The sequence below is a fragment of the Merops nubicus genome, unplaced genomic scaffold, assembly GCF_000691845.1.
Source record: "Merops nubicus isolate BGI_N331 unplaced genomic scaffold, ASM69184v1 scaffold3048, whole genome shotgun sequence".
In the NCBI taxonomy this organism is placed as follows: domain Eukaryota; kingdom Metazoa; phylum Chordata; class Aves; order Coraciiformes; family Meropidae; genus Merops; species Merops nubicus.
In genome coordinates, this window is record NW_008624944.1 from 1 (window position 1) to 27740 (window position 27740).

Sequence of the window (27740 nt, forward strand, 5' to 3'; positions counted from 1 at the left end):
ATAATAAATCATATATATATATAAAAAAAGAGGCCTTCAGGTCCAGCACCAGCCTCTGCCAGAAATATACATCACCTACAGCAGCCCTGGAGACAGATCCCATGGCTACAGATCACATCAGCCTTCCCTGGCAATGAGTACATGCAAAGGACTCTGTGCTACTGTTGGTACAGCTCTGCTCACACCCAGCATCCCACACAGATGGGAGGTTATGGGAACATCAGGAGCTGCTGAATAAATAGTGCCCACCCCTCCCTCCCTCCCACCTCCAGTCGTGTCACCAGGATCTCTTTGGGCTAGAAAGGGTTAACACCACAGTTTGTAAAAAGTTTGGAAATAAAAAGGTAACATACAGCCTTAAAATGTCTAAACTGCAAACAAGGGTGGAGTTAACTGAAAAGCACGTGCCCCAGGGTAGTACATGCGTACGAGGGAGAAACTTAACACTTGGGTCTGCTCAGCTTTCCATGGTAGGTGTGTTTCTGTCGTTGGAATATTTGATAAGGAATATTCAGCACTTGGACAATGTCTCTTTCATCTCATCCAACAAGTTGCTAAGCAGGGTGGAATCGTTACACTTCCCATCTATGGATACAGAGTTCTCTCCCTTGGAAAGAAAAAGGAAGAAGAAATCCATTAGCTGCCCTTCTACACAGGGACACTTATCCCCAGTCAAGCTTGGGGACTGATGGGACAATGCTCTCACCTTTTTTACCAGTAGGCAGACATGATGGCCTTGGATAGAACGACTGTACATGGATGCACAGGAATCAACACGTTCCACAACTACAAAGAAAGCAAGAGTTTCATTTAGTGGGACAACTTTTAACGTGAAGGTTTGCTCCTCATGGAGAGGAATGACTGCTTTGCCTGGCCTCAGGGAACAGAAGCTTCTGCTGAGGGAGGGGAGGAGGAAGCCAGGGTTAGGATGATGTATGTGCCTGGCTCCTATCTGGGATATTTCACAATAATGAGGTTAGTCATTTGTCTTCTAAGTAAGCTGCAAATGTTTTGTGGCCAAAACGCTGCTCGGAATGTAGATCTCTTCCCCAGAAATCCTTCCAGTGAGGCAACGTCTAATGCATACCCCAGAGCATGATGAAACAGCCATTTGTTTTGCTTCACCCTGCACTTGGGTTTTAAGTCAGTCCAATCTTGCACAGCTTGAGCTCTCCCTGTGGAAACGAAGTGCTGGGGAAAGAGGGAGGAGGAGCTGGAGCACCCTCCAGAGAACACTCACAGCCCCAGCAACAAGCAAGCTGCTCCCGTGATACCTGCCACGTGCCTTGCTGGGCTGGAGGAAAGCCACAGGGACAGAGGGAGAGTTCATTTTCAATCCCACTGCCTGCTCTGAGGATACTAGCCTGTTACAGAACTGGAAAATACTCCTCTCCCAAGTTTATTTAATCTGGACATCCCCCACTTCTGTCATTGTTGAGGCCACGGAGTGTCGCGCTGGCCAAGCACAGCAGAAATAGGGAATTTTGCAGGAGGTTCTGCGTTGAAGACTCACCTGAAAAATGATGATGAAAACAGATCTTTGCCAGTAGATGTTGGAAAGAAATGCTAATTCCGTCTACTTTAATCGAACTCATGTGCAGATCTCCAGACTCCAGGAGCTTGGCAAAAGCATCGCTGCAAAACAGGAAGGAAAGTAAACACCTGAGCTAGAGATTCATGTGAAATCTGCCCCATGCAGACCCTGAGGTGCCTCAGCATGCAGAAGTCTAAGTACTCCCAAGTTCTAGGAAAATGGGTTTACAGCAAATATGGAAACCACTCTTCAGTCTCTACTGGAGTAGCCGATGACCTCAACCAGAGCTACTTCCAGATGACCTCTGCCAGCCTAACAGCCCACACAGCCCACACAGCTCCTCCTTCAGAGACACGAAACGAGTGGCTGGACACACTTTTACAGCTGAGCAGTGCAGGAGATAACTGAGCTACAACCAAAGCAATCACCAGCAGCCAGAGTTGGGAGCATGCTGCATGGCTGGTAGACACGGCCTGCAGCCAAAGCTCAGCCTCAGGTGGGTGGCCAAACCCCAGGGTCGTGGTCCCTGCCTGGCACTTACCTGTAGCAAGGCGTCGTGATCAAGTATGAAGCACAACTGAAGTGCAATTTGAAATCTAGTTTTTCATGGGTTGAACCTTCATCATTCTGCAACAGGTCAAAGGAAAGGAGATGAATGGGAGCCCCGAGGCAGCAAGAGGAGGCACCACCCCCACCTACCAAGCAAGCACCAGTGAAGACTTTAGGGCTCAATTCCCTTTGATACACCCTGGCTGGGCCTGATAGATCAGTCTGAGGACAACCACCACACTACAACAGGCCACTTGGAGAAGAGATTTGGGCAGCTAGGTTGATATGTACACCCAGAGCAGATAAGGAACACAACAGGAGGGACCAGGCTGCATTTCTGAGCAGACTCAATTTAAGCTGAGACTTGAAGATGTGGTTTTACAGTTCACTAATTCCCAAGCAAAATAATAAATTAGTATCTCCCAGATTCTTAGGTACTGAAAACAGGACTCACACTATTTTTAAAGTAATACTTAAACAGAAAGAATGGCTGACTCAGAAGTAGCCTCAGCTGTCTCTATTCACTTCCTTCAAGTGGTTCATGCAGCTCCTTCATTAATAATTTTACTGCAGTAAGATTAGAAACCCACAGTCTTATACAGGTTGATATGAAACAATGCCTTGAGCCAACTCCACTCTTGCCCTGGGTTTCCAGCCTCATGAACCATATCTATTTGTTCTTATTATTTTGTCAGCCTCGTACCAAGCAGCAGCATCCAACTCCTCTCTGCATAACTGAGATCAGAACACACAGGCTCTGGGCTCCACCTCTTGCTGCTTGCTCGAGCTCCTCTCCCTGGCAGATGCCCCCCTGCAGTGGTTCTCCAGCTGACAGTGTGGCATGTTTGAGGCTGCATTGCTCACACACTGCCAGGAGTGCTAATTTAGGACATGCTTACACAGGAGTCAGGAACCTCTTTGCACAAGATGTCATGTAAAAATACTTCTTGCATCACAGAATGGGCTGGTGCAGCAGAGATGAAATGATGCCTAAAAAACCCAAGCTCCAAAGCAGTGCTTTCCACCCCAGACAAGCTGCCTGACACAGTTCCAAAGGAAGCAGAAGCACAGAGTTTAGAGCTGCACTTACTTTGACTATAAAGGACAGTGTTCCTTTTAACTTCTGAGCCATAACAATACTCTGAAGTGTAAACACAAACTGGGCTTCGTTAGAGATTCCTAGCATGAAGAGAGGAGAGGGAGAAGTCAGGTCAGAAAATGGTTTCCATATCAAAGCAGTGGTTAAATTAAGCTGATTAGCAGCAGCTAACCTGTATCCACTGACTATTTTTGAACCAAGTTTGAAGTGTCCTGTGTAGCTGGAAGGGAGCTATACACACAATTCCTGTTGTGAAGGAACAGTGTTGCCACACTTGGCTCCTGGGTGCTGAGGAGCAGCAGTGAGAGCTGGCACTGGGTGGAGGTTATCAAGAGGGTGTCTGGGCAAAGTATGGCACAGTGGCAATATATTGAAACCCTTTGTATAACTGGAAAAAAGATACAGCTTTCCAAGTAGCTTTTCAGGACTAGCTTGAATTCTAATGTTTCTAGGTGCTTCTTTTAACATACAAGTTTGTGTCAAAACCTGCCTTATATAGAATAAAACAACCCTACCCTACTGCTTTTCACAGGGGATCAAAAGGCACCTGAAGCCACTAAATCCCAGAAGACTTCTGTGAGCTGTGTCAGTATTCAAATGAACTCTTTGGTGAAGTGAAATTCCAAGAAGTTCAGTGACTTGACTGGACTGGTGCACTGTGCAGGAAGCCAGTTCCCTGCATCTCCATGTCTCATCTTTCTCAGCTCAGCTCCCCATCCTTATCACAAACTTTCACTGCACATGGCCTCTGCTGTTCAAACAGCAGAACAATAGCTCAAGAATAAATCCAGAGTGCATTTGAACAGTTCACAAACCTAGAACTTTGTTCCATTTTAAATCTCATCAACTCCTCTTGAATTTTGGATTCCTGTAGCAGGCAACACTGGCACGTTCAAAGCTGTGCCAGCCTGTAGCCACCTAAAAAGGACCTCAGGCATTCAGACTCCCAGCCCTACGTTATAGGCTTTGCTCCTGCTCTACAGAACCACCTGTGTTTACAGCCATCCTGTAAGAAGGTTTTATCCTCTCCAGGGACTTGGGTGAAAGCCCACAGAACACCCAAGCAGAAGGACATGTCTGTCTGGAAAACAGCAAATGGTGAGAAGTTCAAACCCTTCTTTCCACAGGAGGGCAGTGCAGGACTAGACATGCTCCAAGAACCCTGTGCAAAGCTGTGCATACCAGGGGGTAGCTGGAAGGGCACAGGTATCCCATCGTGGACTGAGGATCCTTCTGGTCGGAGCATTTTAGTGTTGAGAGAGTCCAGGACATTTAGTTCCATGCTCTTAAGGAAGCAAGTGCTTTTGTTCTCAAAGATAACAGAGACAGTAACTTGACTATCATTCTGGAGGTTTCCTTGAATATCGTAGGTCTGCAAATGAAGGGAAAAAAAATCATAGGAAAGCTTCAGAAACTTCAAACAGCAAAGCAGAACACAGCATCAGAATAAGGCAAGCTTCAAAGAGGAGGTAATTTGGTACAGCCATAGGATAATGAAAAGCACATTGGTGATCAGCTCCACTGTGCTGCTAAGGAGTGGGAAAACAGCAGCTTAAAAACCTGTTCAGTGAGATACCCAAAGGAATGGAAATAGAGCGTTGGTATACCTCCACCTCCTGGGATTTAAAGAGTTCCTCAGTCAAATGCTGCCCACACAAACTCCCTGTGCTATCCCCAGGGTATGCCCTCTTCTCTTAACAACACAAAAAGAGAAGACATCTGGATGTGAACACCAAAAAACTCACCATTTTAATGTATGGATTTTCAGCAAGAAGGCGGTAACTGGACATAGGCTGAAAAACAAGACAGACATCACAGATGCAGACAAGGAGTTTCTCTGGGCAGAGCCCTGGTTCTGCCTCCCCTCACAGCAGGCAGGGGCTGCCAGTGCTCAGCTACTCACTGGTAGTGGTTCATCATCTAGTGTTCCATTCTGCACCGACTCTGTGGTCTCCTCCTCGCTGTGATGACTCTTCTTTTTGGACTTCTTTTTATCCTTTGATTTCTCTTCTTTCTCTTTCTTGTGCTTTTTCTTCTTATGCTTGGAGGATTTCTAGCAAAAAGAACAAGAAACTACAACACACCCTTAAAGAAACCCTGTATTTCCAGCCACTGCACTGTGATCTTTCAGCTCCAGACTCTCACCCTGAGCAGCCTTCTGGACTGAACAAAGTTTCCTACGACTGCAGAAACCCAAAACAGAGCTCCCATTCCTTAAACTCCAATGGTCATTCTGTGGTGAGTCCCAGTAAACCCTGCTCCCCTTCCCCAAAGCAGCCTGGGAGCAGCAGGAGGCCAAATCTCCTCAGTTGCTTGGAAGTTCAGCTTCAAATGGCTACCTTGGCTCAAGGAACAACCAACCCTCTTCCTGTGAAGTGTTCAGAGCTCCTCAAGGGTGTAAGGTTCCACTGTCACCTATCTGCAGGTGGTTGCTACACTGACCAGGATGCTGTTGGCAATTCCCTGTCTGCTTCTTTTTAAAGAACACAAGACACTAGGACAATATGGCTAAAGGTGTCATCAACCATTGAGGGTTGACCCAACTTACCTTGCCTTCATCTTCCTCCTCCTCATCTTGCTCTTCCCTTTCTTCCTTTTTCACCTCTTGAGGTTCAGCCACAACAGCAGCACCTGCTTCAGGCTCCCTCTGAGTGGATGAGCAGAAGGATTATGACACTAAAGAATCCTTCACCAAAACAAAACTTAACAGGAACACTCCCCCCCCATTTTAAAAATGACATTACACTGACATGGTACCAAGCCTTGCGTTTTATGCCTCTGAAACCCAGCAAATATGATCATCTGAGGACAAGATACAAAAGACTTCCTGCAAGGAATCTATCCCCTTATATTCCATGTCTCTGCCTTTAAAATCTCCCATCAAAATTCATGAGATTTTTTCTTTCAGACTGTGTCTTTCTCATGTCTATTAATACTGCTGGTGTCTAGCAGCTCACACTAGGAAAGAAAACCACGCAATAATATATTAAAAAACAACCAAAGGTATTAAAATCCACCAAGCCTGTAGCTGCTTCTATATTTCTATCCACTGATCTGCACAGCAGAATCAGCTTGGAACCTCCCATTACAGTGTCTGAAAATTGGGGAGATAAAATGTCATTGCTTCCCAGCAATAAGCTGAGGAGACAAAGTGTCTCCTCTTCCCTCCTCTCCTGCAGCATGACAAAGCACTCGGATCACAGCTCAGATGCAAGCTTAAGAGAAAGTTTCCTGGGGTGTGTAACATGTCTACCTGTGGCTGGGTAGTGGAAGCAGGAGGTGGAGCAGTGGAGAGCCAGAAATCTAAGTCTTCCCCCTGAATTTGAAGGGAAAACAAAAACATTACAGTTTTGATACCATTCTTTAAAAAAATAAAATCAGCAATTCAATTAAAACCTGAAGTTCTTATGGAAATGCATTGCTCCAGAAAGCTCACATAGGTGCTGCAAAACATTTAGGAACAGAGTGCAACAAGCTTCACTTCAGCCTCTGAGCACACTTCCAAATGTGGATATAGCTGATGGGAACTGCAAACTACCTGTCACAGGATCTACAGGCAGTCAAAGCATGTTGGCTGCATCTTAGAGGAAAAGTGCATCTCTGCAGTGGTTAACAAGAAGGATGCTTTGAGTCTTCAGAATAACTCTTCAAAGTAATCTAATGTCAGGTTTTAGAACTCTAAGATTCTGAAGTATATGAAGGATAGGGTGTAGGACAACACTGAGTTCCAGGTATTTTGCTAAAACGTTCCCCATTTTAAGAACACACAAATATCAGTGAACTCAGCTTCCAAATTAGATCTGGAAGACCTGTGGTGTAGGTTGCAGTGAACTGACTTCTGCTAACTTCTCAGGCTAAGTAAATGTTACTTTTATCAACAGAAATCTTTAAAATACCTGCTTTTATGGTTGTAAAAATTTAAGGAAATAAAGCTGTTTAAACTATCAAATGTGACTGTTCCTAAGCAACAAACAAAACACAGCAATAAATACAGCCTGTAACAGCAGCTTCCAAAAGAAAGCAAGTCTTAGAGAATTACCTTTTTAGCTTCTTCCTCCTCTACCACCTTTTTCTCTTTCTCTTTCTTCTTTCCTTTGTCTCTCTCTTTTTCTTTGTGTTTCTTTTCCTTCTTTTTGGGTTTCTTGATCTTCTTCTCTACTAGGGGAGCTTCTGAGTCTGGTGACTTCAGGGTCTCAACATTTCTGTGTCTCTGCACAGGCAGCTTCTCACTGTCTGCTAAGGGTCTTAAAAAGAAAGAGACCATTATCCTCCTGCCTCCTTAGCTCTGCTTATCAGCTGGATGTCCAAGACAAGGCATGCTTTGTTCTTAAAGAGTTGGGCCCCCAAACCTTAAATCAGCACATACTTCTGTACCTGAGGTTTATTTATGTAACCTCAGACACTGCCCTCGTGGATTAGAAGTCAACAGAACCAAGCTCTTGCTGACACCTGATCACCTTTAGAAGTGATAAATACACACTGCAGACTGATTAACACGTAGAGTTATGCTGCATTTCTGTGGAACCACCCTCAGAGGAGGAGCAAAGATGTGAAACAGGAGGAAGCATTTGTAACAGAGTGGGATTCAAGGGGTGGAATGGCTCCAACAGCCCTGGAAGGGTGTGGGGTTTGTTACTGATGAGTAGATCACTCCAACTGGAGATGATTTTAAGCAGTACATTGTTTCATTTTGGAACTTTACATGAGGAATCTGTAGCCTACCATTACATTTAAAAAGTTGTGTTTAATCTCAGATACCCATTTCCAAAACACACGTGCAGCAGTTCAGATTTACACTGTATCCAAAATCCATTACTTTGGAAAAAAAAAAAACCACCACACCACAGAAATTTCTTCAGTGTTGTAAAACACTGCCCAGAAATCAGTAAGAAGTTCACCAATTGCCTCTCTTTCTTTTTCTACACCTTTTCCTAAATTTTCATGTTTAAGCACCAAACATCAGCTCAGGAAGATTTCTACTGGTCTCACCTGCCTTAATTTTTTTGCTTTTATTGCATGAAGAACCAGACCCAACTAAAACAGACACTGTAAGGGCAAGGTGGAGCCCATGGGTATGAAGAATGATCAGATCTCATCTTTAAGCTATTTCAGAGATCTAGTACAGGAACAGGGATTGGGGCTGCAAGTCAATGATGAAACAGTCCCACTCAAATCTGAGGGTCAATGATTTCAGTAGTTTCACCACCCTTCAAGTATTTATGCTGTCCACTGAAACCAACCAACCTGACAGAGATCAAGCACTTAGCAAGGTGTTCTTACCTGGAAGGCTTCCCTGAAACCAGACTGCGTGTGAGCGTGACACAGACAGAGCAGTGCAAGCACAGAAAGAAAGAGAGAGGACAGAGACATGAGCAAACGTGACAGGGCACAGGGACTTGTATGAAATGGGAAGAGGATGGATGGGAACAATACACCAGTCCAAAGCTGCCTCCTGCAGCACAGCAGCCACAAACTGCTCTGCTCAGGGTTTTCTATGCCTGTCATGCAAATACCAGGTCTCCAGTCAGAAATTAATTTCCTTTTATACATTTGTCCCCTGCAGACTCAGAGGAATGTGACCAGCTCATGAAAAAAGAAAGTTTTTCAGAAACTGCTCTTTCATTTTTTAAAAAGGCTACATCATTTTTTTAGCAAGGTACTGAGGGGCCAAAACCCTACAGATCTGAAAGTGTCTGTAGAGCCCTACAGATCTAAGAACTGCAGAGAATGATGCAGACTTTAAAGTTAAATATCAGAGAGAAAGAGGGGGAGAGGGAGAGAGAGATACTGCACATAAGCACTCGTGCCTGAACAGTCTTCAGAACTATCCTGGAAGCATTCATGGATCATGCATCAGGAATTGTTTTTTTGTAAAACAGCAACTGAAAAACCTCTCCATGTGCAATGATTTTGGACCCCACTGCTGGTTACCACGTGGCACACAGGGATCAGGGGCTGCACAACAGCCTGTACTAGCACAGCCACTGCTGTCAGCAGCTCCAGCAGCTGAAGGGGGACCAGACTCTGGTCAAAGGTATGGTAAACACTTCTCTCAATCATACTGGAACCTTTTTCAAGAGCAGAACCACACTAAATGTCCACAGGGCAATGGGGATGCTCTGAACTGGCTGTTACTGGTCAATCACAACGCAGGGCATACAGGCTTGCCATGTGTATGGTGGTTCTGAGATGAACACAGATGAATGCAGGTCACAGAGTGACAACACAGGTTAGAGCAGAGAGATCCTGGTAGACCCAAAAGCTTGGTCTAACTTTCACATCTGGTCCCAGCCACACTTTCAGACTCCAATCAGTCACACAAAACAAGGCCCTTGTCCCTCCCCACGCTCTCCTTACTTCAGCAGCTTCACTGCAGGGGGAACCTAAGCCTGGATGATCATCTAGGGTTACATCCAAGGTACAGTGAGAGACTTAAGTCTTTTCACCCAGTGGACTGTAGATAGGGCTTTTGCCTGTTTAGCCCCAGACTTGCCCTCACACACCCCAACAGCAATTAAGTAAATTCAGATACAAAACTGTCACTCACTTATCCAGATCTATATCAAGTGCCTTATATGGATCATTGGGATCTTTGTCATCTTCATCACTGGGCAAAGCATTCTGCAAGAGAGATAGAGACCATTCACTGAAGAAGCAAAGCACAGGCAATCCAAAACTCAAGCTTTACATTGCCCAAAGCAGTTGTGAGGCCTGTTAACCCTGGAACAGGCCAGCCTGCAGTCAGGCACAGTCACTTCTACAAACAATTCACTTTAATGCAGCATCTACTTACAAGATTAATTTAGAACAGAAAACCATTCTTCATAAATGGCAGGATTTGAATTACTGCTGTTAGGTTTTGATTAAAGGAAATTTTAGGAACAAATACAGATGACATCATTAGCATGCACAATTAATTATCATCAGCTGCAAACCTGCTGACTAGACAGAGTTAACGTCAAAGTGAAGCAGCAGAGCATAATAAATGAAGTGACTGTTTGGACAGTGTTACTTTTATAGCTGATGCACATTGTCTCTTTGTGCACAGAGACAGAAATTGCCTCTGAAGCTTTTTAAAAAGTAGAAAAAAAACCCCACACAAAGCAAAACCCTCAAACAAAACAATCGCTTCTCCCCTGCAAAGAGCAGCCGAGGAGCCCCTCAGTCAGTCAGCTCTTCAACAGCCTTGCAAGAAATCAGAGCTCTTGAACTGCAATGATACAGACAGGCTGGCAATCCAGGGGGTGAGGGGGAATCTCTCAAGAGCAGCTCAGGCCACCAAGCAAAGCAACTGACCTCTGGCATCTCCTCCGTGATGATGTCGACGTGGTGTGCTGGAGCGATGTCCTCCTCGCTCTCCGTGTGCAGGGAGTTGTGCCTGTGATGTTTTCCTCTCTTCTCTTTTTTCTGTTTTTTCTTTTTCTTGTCTTTCTCCAGTTTCTGTTTGTGTCTCCTCTCTTCTTCCAGTTTCACATACTGGTCAGACATAGGCATTCACAGGCTACAGTCCACACAGACATTGCTCACTGAATGTTAGCAGTGAATGTGGTAGGAGTGATCTTGCTTCCAGGTTCTCAGAATCAGAAGGATCAACACCTCTCTGTGCTTCCACATCACCCCACAGCCCCTCCAGCACCACCTTTACTATCACTCCACCTCTCCAGGAGCTCTCTATCCTGCTCCATGAGTCTTCTCCACATTAACCAGATTACCAAGATCATCTCAACATAGATATTTTAAGTAGAACTGGTAACACTGCTGTACTAATACCAACAACTTTCCACACTTCTGGAAAAAAAAGATTGTTATGTAAGCCTTAAATATTTGCACTTGTCACTTGAAGTGACTTGCAAGGTACTACATTTTATTCACAGCTTTTCAGTGCTACATCAAACCACTCATTAGATACACAACTACCTTCTGATACTGGAGACCAGGTATTGAAATAGAATGTCCACAGGATGTCTCCTGATCACCTTCACCACCCTTTTAGACTCTCCAAGGCTGATCACTGCCTACACAGAATAGTGGTTAGTTTACAGGTCACAAACTTGGCTGCAGAATAGAGTTAACCCTGGAAACCCTTCCAAAGTTGTCTTGAGAGGAACTGCACTCAGACTGCAAAGTATTATTTTCAAACACATGTAAGCTAAGGAGATATGTTTAAGAGACTAATGAAAGGCTGCTCCTTGCCCTTACAAACCTAAGGAGGAATTTCTAAGAATTCCTAAGAATTAAAGGTTAGTTGCACTTACCTGGAACTTTTAAGGGGACAGAAAGGTCGATCTGGACCACAGGTATATGTTCCACACCTGGAGTGTCTTGGTATCGCTGGAAAAAAATGAACATCTGTTACATTTGGAGCATTGACAGATATAAATCCATCTATATATACATATTTCAAAACATTAAACAGCTTAATCCTTGAAGTGAAATTTTAAAGGGTAGGAATAGAAGAGCTCAGTACTAAATCCTGTGTGGCAGCAGAGCAGATTTTAAAGCCAGCTGATAACTACTATAAAAGATCCTACTTTTAGCTAGTTTTTTAATCCTGCTGCTGCCCTGAAGAAGGCTGCTTGCAGCTCTCTGAAGAACTTTTGGTTTGCTAGTAACTTGCCACTTCAAAAGATAAATTTTGACATTTGAGTTAAGGAAAATGAGACAGTCCTTAGGATACACAGGGAATAAAGCAAGTTCTTTCCCCAGAACAGGTAAGAAGAGACCACAATGACCTCTTGATCCATAAAACAGAAGGCTCTTAATGTAAGAGCCTGGTGATCTGAACCCTCCCATCACCCAGAGCTCAGACAAACTACCTGCACAGGAATGTGTGACAAGGGCACAGAGAAGTGTTTCTCTACAGCTTTTAGAGAGTTCTTGCCAGAATACAAACACTGCTTTCCAAAACAAGTTAACCCAGACTGTTCCAAATTGCTGTGTAATGGGAGTTGTGACAATTACTGCTTCCTTCTTTCTAACCTGGAGGCCCACCAGAGTTTCACAGAACACTGGCTGCTCTTGTGCTATTAGGTCAGTTCTGAGTTTCTCAACATAAACAAGACTTAAAAAATCAGTAGGTGGTGTCCACTCCAGTCAGCACACTATGAAGTGATCAGAACTACCACAAAAATGGTCAGGAATGTCTCAGAAGGAAGCTGCAGCTCTGACACTTTCATGCAGTCACGTGAGAGGCCATCAAGATATTTTAATTCACTCACCTTCTGTGGGGAAGGAGAGCTTTTAATATAAAATGGGTTGTTTGCCTGTTCCTGTTTCCGGGCTTCTCGACGCTAAAAGCAAAGGAGTATTTGTAGTTAGAATGTTTGTTCAGAAGCAAAGAGAGATAAAAGACATCAGAGTGCAAAATGCAAGTCTCTGAATTTCTGGAACAATACACAACTACCTGCAAAAAGACTACAGGATAACAAGCTTGTGTATGATAAACCAGCTCTGAGTTACAAGACATTATATAGCTACAAGTCCTGTTACTACTATAACTAATATTCCCTAGACACCCTTTCTTTGCTTTTGAATTGTAGCCTTGAGATAGTAAATTCCCAAAAAACAAGTTTTGATGGCAATTCAAATGTTTCTACTTTAATTTTTGCAAAGCAAGGGAGAAGTGAAAATTCTGATCAATAAGAAGTCTTCTCTACGAAAACAGAAAGGTCAGAAGCAGGAAAGGTGGCACTGCTACTGAGAACAGTCATGTTACAGTAACCCATGGAAGCTGCTCAAGTCCATGAGCAAAGATGCTGCTGCAGAGCACAGAGGGACAGCAGTAAACCAGTGGAGATGTGTTAAAAACCAAACAGTTGCAGAGCCCAGCACAAGGACCATCCTCAAGACCCTGCACTGCACACCACAGTTTACAGGTCAGATTTTTACAAGATCTCCAGCTCCTAACAATGGACAAGTTTTTGTAACATCTTGTTTCCATTTTATTAGGATAGGCACACTGGACTTCCAAGAGAATTTTGTATCAGGTGTATCCCACAGTGCCTAAACATCATAGCTGCATTCAAACACATATATTTTGTTCACATCAAATCATCAGATTTCCTGAGCTGCAGAGAGCAGAATGGCTCCCTGGCTACATGGAGAATCCACAGCAGCTCCAACTGCTTCAGCAGCACTTAAAGCATTACTGCTGAATTATGCAGGGAAAAGCATTTTAGTGTTCACTCACTCTGGCCAGTTCCTCTTCATCTATTTCTGGCTGCCTGTGTCTGGAATGCCTTTGTTCCTCATCATGAAAAATTGTTTTGGGTTTTTCATCTTCAGACTCACTGTCTGATGGAGGTTCATTGATCCAGGCATCAAGGTCCAAGCTGGTAAGAATTGCAGTAAACAAATAGCTTGACTCAGTACCCTGGAGTATTTCAGTATTCATCACACTTAGCTTTACTATTTTAGAGCTTTAAAGGTAAATAAGGCTTTGGGAGAGAAAAGGAACCTTACCCCTCTGGAACTGGTACTTTTTTCTGTGCTTTAGGAGCCACAGGGTTCAGCTCACCAGCAAACAGAGCTATTACTTCTTCAGCTACAGGTACTTCTTTTATTTGTAGCTTCTGAATATATTTTATTAGTTGCAAGATGCAAGAAGCCTAAAAACAAATACAGAAGTCACTTCAGAGTTAAAATCAACAAACAAAACAAAAACCAAATCAACTGCAATGAAGGTCAGCAAAAGATAACTGCTCTACTCCATTAAGGGAATGAAGCAGCATAAACTGCAGGTTTAGAGCAAATATAAAGAGCCACATTAACCCTCTTCTCCAGGCTGCTTTGGTTTTGTGTCCTTATATGCTGGCCTAATTTTCAAGTTAAATTGTTTTGAGGGAAATTCTTGCAAGCAGTCTTCAGAGGTGCTATCAGCCTGGAGTAAGATCTGGGCTCTGCCATGAAATGCCACAACTCTTCCCACTCTAGTTTTAGACCTTCTCTTTCACTGAGTTCCACAGAGAACAGAATAAATGCACCATAAATGACATATATGCTCCTGTACAAAAGACTTACTATGACAAACTTCAAAGTAATTTTGTTTCTCTTACCCTTTCCTGAACTTCCAGATCTGCACTCTGCACAAACTGAGGCAAACGCTCAATCATCAGCTGTGTGATCTCCTGAGCTGCTTCCTTCTCCCCTGACTGCTCTTTCTGCTGCAGGATGGATGCATAGAGCTTCACCATGTTCTGGACATAAACTGCCTGGATGTGGCCTGGCAGAGTCGTCACTTTAGGCCTCAACATTGCTTCTAAAGTTTGGTTTGCTTCTTCGAGGTGTCTGTAAAGAGAGCATGGGCAGATGTAAGAGAGAAATGGTGAAGTGTCAACATTTCATCAGCACTCATCAAGTTTTTTTGAAAACTGTGGCTGCAGCACAAAGCACTACAGAAAAACAGGACAGAATGAAAAGAGTCATTTGCTGTCTGTCTTCTCCCCTTCCAAATTACAGCAGTAACATGGCACAGTGTCATTTACAGCTTTATTATCCTTTTACAGAAGGGGAGGAACACCACAGTTCCCACCTTCCCAAGCTCAGTACTGTCTCCATTAACTGAACACTGCACTTTCAAGTGCCAGCTCCACTGACAGTCTGGGTCTAGCAGCTCAGCTACCTTCCTGTCATTCTGCACTTCACCACTTGCATCAATGACATTGTATTTCCAGTCATTTACTGAATAAAAATAAAATCTAGTAAGACAATGCTCAATACACAGAAGAGATCATAGTATTTTAATAAATCTCACACTCTTATTCAATTATTCAGTAAGTGACTGGAAATTAAATCTAGTAAGACAATGCTCAATACATAGAAAAGATCACAACATTTTTTTAATAAATCTCACACTCTTATTCAAAATTATCTGCTCACAACTAAACAGAAGATGCACAAAAACTACAGGTCCACTACATGTGGAAAATTAAAGTTCTTTTAAAGTGAAAACGTTCTTTTAAACTGAAAAAGGGCAGAATGTTCTCATGCTTAATCTACAGTTTTCTTTGCAGAACTTTTCTGATTAAAGATCTGCACCATATCAGTGTTCCCAAAAAATATCACACCTACAGTAGGACTTTAAAGTACAGGTCCATTACATGTAGAAAGTTAAAGTTCTTTGAAAGTGAAAAGGTGAGCAAACTGAAAAGGTCAGAATGTTCTCATGCTTAATCTACAGTTTTCTTTGCAGAACTTTTCTGATTAAAGATCTGCACCATATCAGTGTTCCCAAAAAATATCACACCTACAGTAGGACTTTAAACTGGACCCAATGTTCAGAGTGGCAATTATGAGCAGACAGCAAACCAGATGATGATAGGAGACTACAATATCAAGGTCTGTCCAGTGTACCCAAAGGAGAGCTCGGTCAGCATGGGTAGCTGCACACACAACCAAGAGATAAAAACAACTCTTTAAGCTAAAAGATGATGCACAAGAACAGTGAGAACTGTGCTACTGTGGGTACACAAGTTTTGAACAAAAAATGACTTCTGGTTCTCAAGAAGATTTAGTCTCTGCAAAAATCTCTCAGCAAGGGCAAAACAGGGAGGAGAGCAAAAACTAATTCAGTTAAACATGGTGACTGGATGTTTCCCCTGTAAGAGGTGTCAGATCTTAATCATTAAGAAGCTCCTTCAACAGCTTAACATCCTACAGCTTACACCCATGACTGTGCCTTCCTGCATGAGTGGGCAGGACTAGAAAGACAAGAAAAATGAGCAAAATATCAAACATTAAGTATCTGCCTTGGTTAGAAACAGCTGAGGTGTCTATGGGGTGAGGGAGTGGGAAAGAAGCAATAATTTTGCTAGCTTTAGGGCATACATTCTGAACTATCCTTCTCTCAAAAATACATTTCAGTGACAGGAATCTTTGGAAAGCTGCTCAATGGGCATCAGGAGATTTGCACTTACTCGGAGAACTCCCCACATATCCAGGCAGCAGCATAGAGCACCTCACAGATGCCGTTTCTCTGGGTGTTGCTGGCTATGAGATGAGCATTGTCCAGAAGCATGGCCATCTGGGAAACTGCAAATTTACGGATAGCTTTCACTCTGATGGCTACATCCAGCATCTGAGCTGCTATGAGGTGCCCGTGCCGCGTGCCTTCCAGCCGCGTCAGCTCCACCAGGATGCTGATGTACCTACAGGAAGTGAAAGGGATGCAATTGTATCAGCAGACAGTCCTGCATCACCACTGCTGATGATCTCAAAAGTGGTGCCATGAAAGCACTGACCATTCGAAGTTCGTGATGTATTGATAGTTGGACTGACTACAAATATCAATGATTTTGGTCAGCAGCTCATCCCGGTACGTCGTCCCTTCTGCTTTATCCACATGAATCATCAGTTTCTTCACTATCTCCATCAAGTTCTTCTTTGATACCTGTTGAAGAGTCATTGAAGGTTTGAACCACAACCAAGCCACTTCCACATTGTCAAGTGCTTCTAATGCCATTAAAGCAGCTGCCAGCTCTTTGATGGACCTGGGTTACGTGTCAACAAGAAACCAGAACCACTTCTCTAAAGCCTTAACTTTGGTCCCAGTCAAAAAAGAAAACTGTTTATTTCTCTTCAATGTTGTTATTAAAGCAGAGCCAACACAAGTGTACAGCTGTGGGAGAGCTGAGAATCAGAACTACTATCAGCAACACAAAGCCAGGAGGAACAAATCTCCTACTTCTGCCAGATTAGCAAATTGAATAGCTTAAAATATTTTTGCTTCTAAACTAACCAAACATGAGACATTAACATCCAATGGAATTCTAGCATTTCAAAACACAGCTCTATTAACTTGCTCTGGAAAGCTGCCTGAATAAAGTGACCAAACTTCAGTGAATATCACCAGTCAGTTGTTTGACTCACTGCTTCTAGTTGTGATCTCTCACTAGACACATGTTAGACTTACTAACACAACAGCAATTCTGCCATCATTCATTACACAGGACTCTTCCTCAGAGGCAGGGTTGAGCAAAATGGCAAACTCTTCCTCCTAGGTTCTCTTTTGACTAAAGACAAACAGAATTCAACCTACAGGAACTAAGAAAACACCAGGTCTCTTTGCAACAACCCTAAAACCACTCTCCTGATCATAGGCTACTGAAGTTACTGCAATTTAGTGAGTACCACCAGAGAAAAGGTGTCTCTGACTTTCACTTCCTCCTCTAAAATAAGCAGCTGTGGGAAAGGTGACCCATGAGCCCTTTGTATATGGAGGAGGGGGTGGCACAGACTCTTGAGTGAAAGGCTCTTTCCTACTGAAGTCCCTTTCAGAGATCCAGCGTTGCCACGACGAGATGGCCCCTGCTGCACATCTGTATAAACCACCCCAGGCAGCCACACAACACAGGCACCAGGCTGCTGGCACAGAGGAGACCCAACAGGAGGAGGTTCTGGACAAAAAGTCTAACAGGATTTACAACTATGGGCACATCTGATGATAAAGCAGCTTAAAGTCACCTCCTCCTGCCTCCCAGGCTGGATAACTTACATTGACCTGAGCCAGTGTGCTGCAACATGGACTGTGACATGAACAGCATGGACCCACCCCCAGAGCTGCTGCACTAGAGGAGCAGCCTTTGGGGTGACTTCCACAGCACCTCAGCTCAAACTCCTTCCAGTCTGAATCAAAGTTCTAAAGCCCTCTCATGCTGTACCAGGCATTTTAAGTGTTGGAAAAGATACAGGAGTTGTTACCACAAGACCACTGGGAGAGGGGATGGAGAGTTATATGTTTTTTTTTTTTAAACATCAGCCTCCTAAAGGATGATGAGGGAAGGAAACACTTGTAGAAACATGCTGTACCAAGCATTTTACTTGTTCTAAGTGTTGGAAAAGATACAGGAGTTGTTACCACAAGACCACTGGGAGAGGGGATGGAGAGTTATATGGTTTTTTTAAACATCAGCCTCCTAAAGGATGATGAGGGAAGGAAACACTTGTAGAAACATACCATGCCATAGAGGAGATCTAAAGCTCTGAGTCGGATAGACTCATCTTTGTCATCCAAACATTGGAGAATGAGATCCTTGTGAGACTGAACTGACTTAGGATGCGTTTTCAGGATTTTGGACATAGCTAACAGTCCCAGGTATTTCACTGTGAAAGACAAAATAAAACTTCTTTCCAAATATAGAAACACTCTTTGTGCTGAGCATGAGATCTTAATACCAAGTGCTTCTATGGAAATCAACTTTAATACACTTTTAAAAATTACTATGATGAGGAAAAGCATTTCTGAGAAACAGTGCAACACAGATCATGGTCTTTAATTTCATAACCCCATATACAGGCACATAATTACATATATAATCTTCATCCCAGTCTTCTGGCACCTCAAGTTTACTCAGCAATTCAAAAATAATATATTTAACATACAGAAATATATGAGTATTGAGAATAGGCACCCTAGGACAAATACAGCTTTAAAAGCACTTAAAATTAGTGTATTAAATAGGAGCCCTGTTCTCAACAGGAAAAATACAGATGGGGAAAAAAGGTTTGTACAAAAAGGGACTTCACAGAGTTCTTCGTAGCTACTAAAATAAGTAAGAATTCCTGCATTTGACTATTATAATATCCCTCACTCCTTTCCAAGCAGCAAGTTTATTAAAAGGGAAAACCCAGAGCATGACGAGAAAACTGGTTTGGATTAACAAGACCACAAACAGAAGTAATAATTAGTATCATTCATTTTAAAAAAGCTCATAATAAATAAGCACTCACTATCAAAAATTATTCCCACAACAAAAATGCCACAAATTGTTCATTGTAGCACCAGGCACTAACATACTGAACAAGCTGTCTGGAGAAGCAGCTCCTTGCTCTAAGTCTGCTACAATCACTACCCAATGATTGCCAGAAGCTTCCATGAAGACAAGCAACATACTTACAGTTCTGGTCAGAATCTTCTATCAATATCCTCAACTTCTGAACACAAAGCTGGAAAAAAGTACATGTCATGCTTATTGCCAGCCTTAGAAGTCTTAACTAACTCTTCATAAAGTTTACTCCATACACAGAGGCATGCTGACCAAGACACAGGGCCTCTTGGGAAGATTATCTTGTTGTATTAACAGGTTTCAAAACAAAAGGAGCCTCTGTAGGATTGTGCTGATAGCAGCAGCTGAATTGAGTCAGGAAAACTCTAAATGAGGAGAATCTGCATTTTAGAGCAAAGGAAGGAAGAGAATCTGTCTAGGAGATGCTTCAGTCTGTAGGCTTCCACCTGAGTGAGAGCACTTGAGGGAGCTATTGCTTTAACTTTTGGTAGAGGAACACAATCCAGTTTCTCCCTGGGACTTGGTCTTCACGCAGCAGAGCAGAACCACCAGGCCCCAAAGGCCAGTGCTGTACCTGGATGCTGGCGCTGTGGTTCGGCATCCCCGAGGACAGAGAGATCAACACTGCAACACACAACACACACTTCAGTTGGGCTCTGTGTCTGAACACCACACAACACCTAAAGGTCAACAGCGAGCTCAGCTCACAACCAAGACACCGGTTTACTTGGGGAGGGGTGGCAGGAAAGGAACAGGAGCCAGTGTGTGCCCAGCTGGTCCAAAGGCCACTCGCATGGCCAGCAGACCTGGGGAAGTGATTGTCCCCCTGCACTTGGCACTGGGGAGGCCCCACCTCAAATCCTGGGTTCAGTTTTGTGCCCCTCACTCCAAGAGGGACCTTGAGGGGCTGGAGCATGGCCAGAGAAGGGCAACAAAGCTGCTGGGGAAGGGTCTAGAGCCCAAGTGTGGGGAGGAGCAGCTGAGGGAGCTGGGGGTGCTGAGCCTGGAGCAAAGGAGGCTCAGGGGAGACCTTCTGGCTTTCCACAGCTCCCTGACAGGAGGTTGGTCTCTTCTCCCAAGGAACAATTGATAGGACAAGAGGAAATGGCCTCAAGTTGCATCAGGGGAGCTTTAGGTTGGGCATGAAGAACTTCTTCCCCTTGAGGGTTGCCCAGGGCTGTGCCAGGCTGCTCAGGGCAGTGGTGGAGTCCCCATCCCTCTTTTCATTCTATTGCTGCTTGTCTATTCTGTAGTTTTAGCAACATTTAGAAGCTGGCATACAAATAATCACTTGTTGTTAGTGCTTCATCCCAGCCCTCAGCAGATAGGACAGAGCTGTAGTCATGTGGCCTCACTGACTGACAGCAAGGGATTTCAGTTACAGCTACAAATCAAAGTCTGCTGGGAGATTTATTTCAGCTATAAAACACATGAAGTTAAAAAAAGCTTTACAGATGGTGTTAATTGACAACAAAGTTCATCATGGTTTTTTTTTTTTCTAGGTTACAAATTTCAGTTCTCACCTGCTATTACTGTGTTCACACATTCATACAAGAGAGACATGGCTGAGGTGCTGAAACAGAAAGGAAGTATTTTAAATAAGGAATAAAACTGGCACATTTTGAAGAGTTGTCAGCGATATCTTGGAGCTAGTTAACACCTTTAATTACACATGAAACTGCCAGTATTCTGTTCTATCTACCCTCAAACTAGATGACAGGACTCTCACTTAAGAACTGTTAGGGGAAGGAAGGGCTACTGAATGTTTTAAAAAAAAAGAAATCTTCTCAGAGAAGCAGCCAGTAACAGCACTGACGGTGGGGAGGAGGAAGGAAGCAGTTACTCAAAACCTCAGCACCAGTTGCACAGCACTGAAGCAATCTCATTCAAGGATCAAATTAAATCCTCTGCCCAAGGTCAGAATGTCAAGATAAGGCAGTCAGAGAACCCTGAGCCTCTCTCCAAAGAGAACAAACAAGTTGCACACAAAGAGCAGACTCTTCTGACGTGCAGGTTTACCCTGATATGTAACTTGGTTTCATCTGATTTTCCCCAAAACTTAAGACAACTTTTGCCAGTTGGACACATACACAGTGTAATTCTGAGGATTTCAAAGGTATTCACAGATCCTGATCTTCAGGAGAGGGAAACAGGGAACCTCACAAAGGAGCAGGCTCCAGGAGCAAGGTCTGCAAAGGTCCTGAGCAAACAGCTCCGGAGGCAGCAGGCAGAAGTGAGCCTGTGAAGGTCACTCTCAGCACAGCACACAGGGGACTCCAGGATGTTCAGAAGCCAGACAACCATTTTTGGTCCCTGTGCACTTCAGGGTGGATGACAGGGTGGTCTGCCTCACACACAAGTGATACAAGAAACAAAATGATTGAAAGGAGACCAAACCAAACTGGATTAAGCCCTCTAAAGTGAATGACTAAGGTGGGAGTTTGGGAGAGGAGGCAGAGGCAGGACTGAAGATACACTGTCCACCTTCCTGCTTCTTCTGGCAGAGTACTGCTTCTAGTGAATTTGTGACTGCTGCAAAACCCCTTGTTAGGTATTTGGATGCAAAGCTGCTGGCTGGTCTGCTCTGAACCAGCTTTAGAAGGTACAGGAGGAGGATGGACAGAAATGGTTTGGCTAGAGCTGCTCTGATGGCTACATGGATATCTGTTTAAAACCTGCTCATTCCCACCTATCTTCTTGCTGTGCCACACAAGAAGAAACAAACCTCTTCATTTAACAATTCACACATAAGATTACATTTCCTCTTTGTAATAGGGAGGAATACACACGTTCCTTCTGAGACACCTGCCTTCTGATTTGAGTTCAGAATTAGACCCAAAATAACTCTGCAAACCAACTCTGAGGAGGAAATACCTTCAAATGTATCTAATCTATATTTAGGATATATATTAAAGGAACCTCTTCCAAAACACGTCTATGCTGACGAAGGCAGGAGAAGGAATTTGAACACACTCCTTGTCATGCTGCTTTGGTGTGTAAGACACTTCCAAAAAAGACAAAAAACAAATGTGTGTAGGTGAAGAGAAAAGGCAAATAAGCAGCTGAGGCTTTTTTTTAGCCAGATTTTTAATACGTTCTCCTCCACAGTCATCTCTGGCTTAAAATGAAGTGAAAGGAAAATAAATTGCTCCAATTTTCATGCACGCTTTGGAGAAATTCATGCTGACAGTCAGACACCCAAAGACTTTCCTTTAAGGTATTTTATCTCACTTGGGTTTTTCAGAAATAGTCTTGATGTGATTATCTTTTGATAGGTGAAGCAAATATATTGAGGCTCAAGGAAGCGTTCAAAAATGCATCTGCAGACCCAGCTACTGACCTACCCAACAGGGACCTCACTGATCCTGAATGAACAGAGTCACACTTGTCATACATACCTATGGATGAGATTGGTCAGAGGCTCAATCAGTTTCTTTCCCAGCCTAGGTTCTAATGGAGTAAGAGCACCAAACTATTAAAAAAGAAGTACAGACAGGAAAGACATTTAATAGCTGCTTTTAAACAGAATAAAAACATGATTTCAATGGTAGGTCATTATACTTAAACCAAGCTATTTTAAATTATTTTTCTTTCTCTGGTTATGTCCAAACACTAGAAGATATTCCTGTTGTGGTTTTATTCAGATTTAATAGTAACTATACTTCCAAGCAAGAAATGTATTTTGACCCCAAATGTAATTTAAGGAGAACCCCAATCCTGTAAATGCAGAACCAGAATACTTGCCAGTTTTATAATCTTAATGAGAACCCAATTATTGGTTGATGATGTCATCAACTTGAAAAAGAGTGGAGCAAGGGAAAGGTAGTTTTTGGGATTGCGTCGAGCCAGCTCACAAATAACATTTACTGCAGCAGACTGCACACCTGGGAAAAACAAGCAGGAAAAGCAGAAATCTCATCAGCACCTTAATTGCAATTGAAGTTTCTGGTGCAGAACCCCCAGCACGAAAGCAAATGAAGATTCAGACTTCTGTGTCCAAGAGGAATGGCTCAGCCTCATTACCAACCACGAGGCAGTGAACTAAACAGAAAAGTGCCAAAAACTAACTCAGAAAGGATTTTATTTAATCTTGGCTATTTTCTAATCTATCTAAAGGTGGGTATCTGCTTTGGGCCCGGTATTAGGAAGAAGAGAGCACTGCCAGCCTCCCTCTCCCCCCTCCCCCCTTACTGTGGGTTGCTTGTTTGTAGACACAGAAGATATAATAAACAATAACCTTGCCCACCATAAATTTCCACTCTTGCTTCTTTAAAATGGACAATTTAAATTAAGGATTCATTATTTTAAACGTCTGACTTGACAAGCTCATTGCCTTTGAATTGCTCAGCCTCTAAACTGACTGTCCACTTCAGAATCTTTAATCTGGATAGTTCAGGTTTTCTAGCAGAGAGCAGATCTTTTCTCCATAAATCATAACAGGGGTTTTCTTCCTCTGTTTTTGGGGGTAGAAATGTTTTGCTCTCTTTAAAAACCACTGTCCCTGGAAGACACATCTTACATGCCCACACCAAATTAGTCCAGTCACACCGTTGAATTTCTCCCTCTAAACACACACCCAAACCAACTGGAGATCACAGAACTGCATCACACAGAATTCCAGAAACAAGGGGAGGGTGTTTTGGTGCAGCACACTCTGGGAAGACTGACTAGAAGTATGAATATGATGGAGAACTTGCAAATCTCCTGTGCTGCAGCTGAATTGCACTGAGAGCAGTGAAGGGTGCAAACAGCTACTTGGACTCAAAGTTTAAACATAAAAAAAATAGAAAAAAAAAATAGTGATGTGGATTTATTTGAAGTACATCCATTCAAGCCTGAAGTACATCCACTGCAGCTTTGTAAACGAGCCCAGGAAACAACAAAACCCCAAACCCTGAAACCAACTGAAATATTTTCAATAGCCAAGTTGAGCAGCAAACCAGGAAACCTTTGTGCCATGAAGGTTTAATCCACTGATATAGTTTCAATAGCTTTGGTTTGAAGGGAGAATTGAACATTTTAAAGAATGTACTTTTAAAGTGGCAACATCAAAGATGATCACAGTGTTTTTCAGCTATTCTTGTCTCCACAAGCACATACACCTCGATGGTTTGGAGCAGGAGTTCTTTATTCAAATCCACTCACCAGGATCTGGATCTTCAAGTTTCTCTTTAAGGCGAGGGAAGGCGGGACGGAGGGACTCGGGGTATTTCAGAAACACCTTGTACATGATCAGCACTGCCTTCTTCCTGATGTAAGGCTTTGTATGAGACATCTGCCAACAGAACAGCTGCCATCAGGCTCCCAGCAACTCTGCCTTTCCAGAGTTCTTCTCAAGGTTCCTATGTCCACACTACTCTCTCAAAGTATCTTTCTCAACTACTTTTTGAAAACCCGCCTTCGAGGGGAGGGCAAAATACTGTCACTTATCACCAAAATTAACAGAAATAGTCAAGGTGATCTTCCTGAGCTAACTAAAAGCTGTGAAGGCTCCCCCCCAGGAAAACCCACAAGAATAAAGTGTCAGTTTTCACATGTAACAGTCCTAAAAGTAACAGATATTTACCAGTTCTGAACAATTTACCATTTTTTAATTACAGGAAAAAGTTACCTCAATCTTAGCAACTCACCAGTGTCATGATGTCATTTGCCAAGTCCCTGGCAAGATCTGGAGTAACAAAACAGGACAAGCCAGTCAGTGCAACTCCAGTATCATACTGGTTAGGGCTACTGAGATCCTAAAAAAGGAAAAACAGGCTCAAAAATTTAAGATCACAAAGAATGCCAAGAGACAATTTTCTCAGACTAGTTTTATTCACTCCACACATGAAACAGAGCTTCTACTTCTTGGGAATTATTCATATCAACTATTAACAGCAACGTTCTCCAACACCTGCTAAAACACAACCTGAAGTCTACTAAAGAGCATGAGGAATCCAAATTAAACAAAAGATGGATGACTGCAAAGGCAATTAGAGATATTGGACCTCTGTGGTATTTTAGAAATGGCAAGGAATTTTTAAATTCTCACAGTAAGATCACAAATCTTCCAAATCCAAAAAAAAGGTATTAAATACTAACCCTGCCAAGTCAAAGCCCAACTGTCAGCACCTTCACTGGGAACAGGCACTCTTGTTGAGTGCCCAGCAGTGTCCCAGCTTAAACTCTCTCAGGAATGAGATTAGTTTCTTCCTGAGCTGCTGGCAGCACTGTAACTGCCAGTCCATAAAGACAGCACACAAGCCAGGGTGTGGAATACATTTTATTGGTCAAGTGTTTTGGACTTCTTTGTAGGCAGCATCCTACATCTCAGCACTGTCCAGGCCATAGCTGGAGTACTGGGGTCAGGTTTGGGCACCACAGTAGAAAACAGACATTGAGGGGCTGGAGCTCATCCAGAAAAGGGCAACAAAGCTGGTGAGGGGTCTGGGGAACATGATTGTGAGGAGCAGCTGAGGGAATTGGGGATGTTGAGGCTGGAGAATAGGAGGCTCAGGGGAGAACTTACTGCTCTCTACAACTCCCTGAAAAGATAGTTGATGAGAGGAAATGGGCTTAAATTGCACCAGAGAGGTTTTGACTATTAGGAAGAATTTTCTTCCTGGCAGAGTGGTGAGGGGTTGGCTCAGGCTGCCTAGGGAGGTGCTGGAGTCCCCAGCCCTGGAGGGGTTCAAAAACCTGTGGACGTGGCACTTCAGGACATGGCTTACTGGTCATGGTAGTGTTAAGTGGATGGTTGGATTTGATGATCTTAGAGGTCTTTTCCAACCCTACTGATTCTATGTTTCTACAACCTTTCAGACATTTTTAAGCTCTAGACTCTCATCTTCATATGTTCAAGTATGACAAAACCAGACCTGACTGAACACAGAGCACCACAGACCCACTCCTTAACTGCAGTGATTTGGAAACAAACATTTTAAGGGAACTGCCACAACATTCCCACATGAGCCACCTGAATTAACTGTCCAGGTTAATGTGGACACAGTCTTCCTCAGGAGAGCTAAACACAGCCAGGCCTTCAGGGTTCTGGGCCATTTCCATCTCAATTTAAAACCTTTTGCAGGTAAGCAATTAGATTCTACTTTAATAATAATGAGATGTGTTTCTTACAGAGCAACAAAATTTTGCAGTTCCTTCTGGCTTTAATGTATTTTGAGAACTGATAACCCCTTCAAATACAAAGTCACTAGGCAAATGGAACATTAAAAACCATCTTTATTTATGCCTTTAAGAAAAAACTCAGGCACAAAAAGGAAGGAATAAGCTAGTGACTAAAATTCAGTATAATAAAATCTCCATACTAAAGGAAATTAAAGGGACTTTAATAAAAAATATGCAACTCTCAGAGCAGAATCACTTAAAAGATAAAAGGAAAGGCACTAGAGTTTCTTAGGAAAGACACTGGATAACATCCCACTGATCTTTTTTAAGCAAGTTAAATACATTTTAGCTACTTAGATGGTAAAAATGTAGGCACATCTTGTACTGGAGCAGTCAAGTTTTAAAGCAGTGATACTTTCAAAAATTAAACTCAAGAGCTTTAAAAATATATCTGTAATCTGAAGAACAGGAGAAAAATGCTGAACCCAGTAACTCTGAAAAAATTTAAGTGATCTATGAAAATGAATACATCACACTTCAGTACATGAATACAGAAGACAACATTACATATACTCATCACCATGATAGCAAAGAAGTCAAAAGGCTGATCTGTTATTATCAGAAGAAAATGGTCCCTCTCAAACAGAAATTTTGTGGAGCCAGGTGACTGCTCATTTTACTTGAGAAAAGGGGACATTTTTCTTGCCCATTACAGCCTTATAAGGGCTGCCTCAGAGAGCAGCAATATTAACAAAGGTTATCATGGTCACTATGCACTGCAAGGAGTAAACACAGGGAGCTGGCAGGAGACAGCATGAGGGAAGACTGACAGCTCCTAAGAACTGCACTGATCCTTCAGCCTGGGGAATGAGAGGAGGCTGCACACCAAGTAAATGGAATTCTACTTAAACACCTTTATATTCCTAAAAGAGAAATACTGGGAACAGCTTTGGAAATGTAAGTAGGGAGACGGTGGAAGGAAAAAAATTAAGAACTGAAGTGAAAAGTTTACCTTTCGGATCTGATTAGTAGTCAACATAATTACATCAGTCCCCTCATGAAAGCACTGGGAGGCAGCTAGGTAACCAATTCTCTGGGGAAAGGCAAGGGAAAAGAACATTAATTTTTTAATAGAAGTTTAGACAACTGGTAGCTTCATAAGCAATATTAAAAAAATGAACAAGTAGGCAGAGGTTTGCAGAACAGAGGAGGCATGGCAGTGTTCTCTAGAAAAAGGGGTTTATATAAGAAAGGAATAATCTCAGACAAACAACATTTCTAGTGATAAATCTATCTTAAGGACAATAAAATCAGCTTCACCTTCTCTACTTTTTTAGGACATACAGGTTCAGAAACTGTGAGGCTGTAGAAATAAGGTAGGATTGCCAGGAGGGGAAATGGTGAATATTACATTTATTTTGTCTGTTTGGACTCCCAATTTCAGGTACTGAAGACCAATTCAGTAACTATTCTCTATGAAATACCATTCCAGCCTGTCTGGAGAAAAAGGTCTGCACCACAGAGCATGAACAAAACCTTGCAAGAAGAATTATAAAGCTATTACAAAATCTAATATGCCTGCTACTAGGAGTCTTAGGTGGTCTTCACATATGTCTCTTGTGAAAAAAAACCAGGATATCTGACAGCTACAGTCAAACATCTGGTAGGGAAA

At 42.9% G+C, this 27740-nt stretch overlaps 1 protein-coding gene across 1 annotated transcript in view; it reads right to left on the bottom strand.

The window, feature by feature from the left end:
• Nucleotides 1-224: 224 nt before the first annotated feature.
• AP3D1 (adaptor-related protein complex 3, delta 1 subunit) overlaps nucleotides 225-27740 on the bottom strand; it is a gene marked incomplete at its 5' end in the record, with an annotated part of 28915 nt that continues 1399 nt past the window's right edge. Inside the window, 29 exon segments of the mRNA XM_008945489.1 lie at nucleotides 225-607; nucleotides 707-786; nucleotides 1514-1635; nucleotides 2076-2161; nucleotides 3174-3262; nucleotides 4365-4554; nucleotides 4928-4975; nucleotides 5086-5235; nucleotides 5731-5829; nucleotides 6436-6498; nucleotides 7222-7426; nucleotides 9730-9803; nucleotides 10479-10683; nucleotides 11434-11513; nucleotides 12401-12472; nucleotides 13372-13513; nucleotides 13644-13789; nucleotides 14237-14468; nucleotides 16097-16327; nucleotides 16421-16569; nucleotides 18136-18281; nucleotides 19076-19124; nucleotides 19539-19588; nucleotides 20488-20537; nucleotides 22363-22436; nucleotides 22709-22848; nucleotides 24110-24239; nucleotides 24595-24702; nucleotides 27081-27161. Coding sequence (XP_008943737.1) covers nucleotides 512-607; nucleotides 707-786; nucleotides 1514-1635; nucleotides 2076-2161; nucleotides 3174-3262; nucleotides 4365-4554; nucleotides 4928-4975; nucleotides 5086-5235; nucleotides 5731-5829; nucleotides 6436-6498; nucleotides 7222-7426; nucleotides 9730-9803; nucleotides 10479-10683; nucleotides 11434-11513; nucleotides 12401-12472; nucleotides 13372-13513; nucleotides 13644-13789; nucleotides 14237-14468; nucleotides 16097-16327; nucleotides 16421-16569; nucleotides 18136-18281; nucleotides 19076-19124; nucleotides 19539-19588; nucleotides 20488-20537; nucleotides 22363-22436; nucleotides 22709-22848; nucleotides 24110-24239; nucleotides 24595-24702; nucleotides 27081-27161 — 3387 coding nt within the window.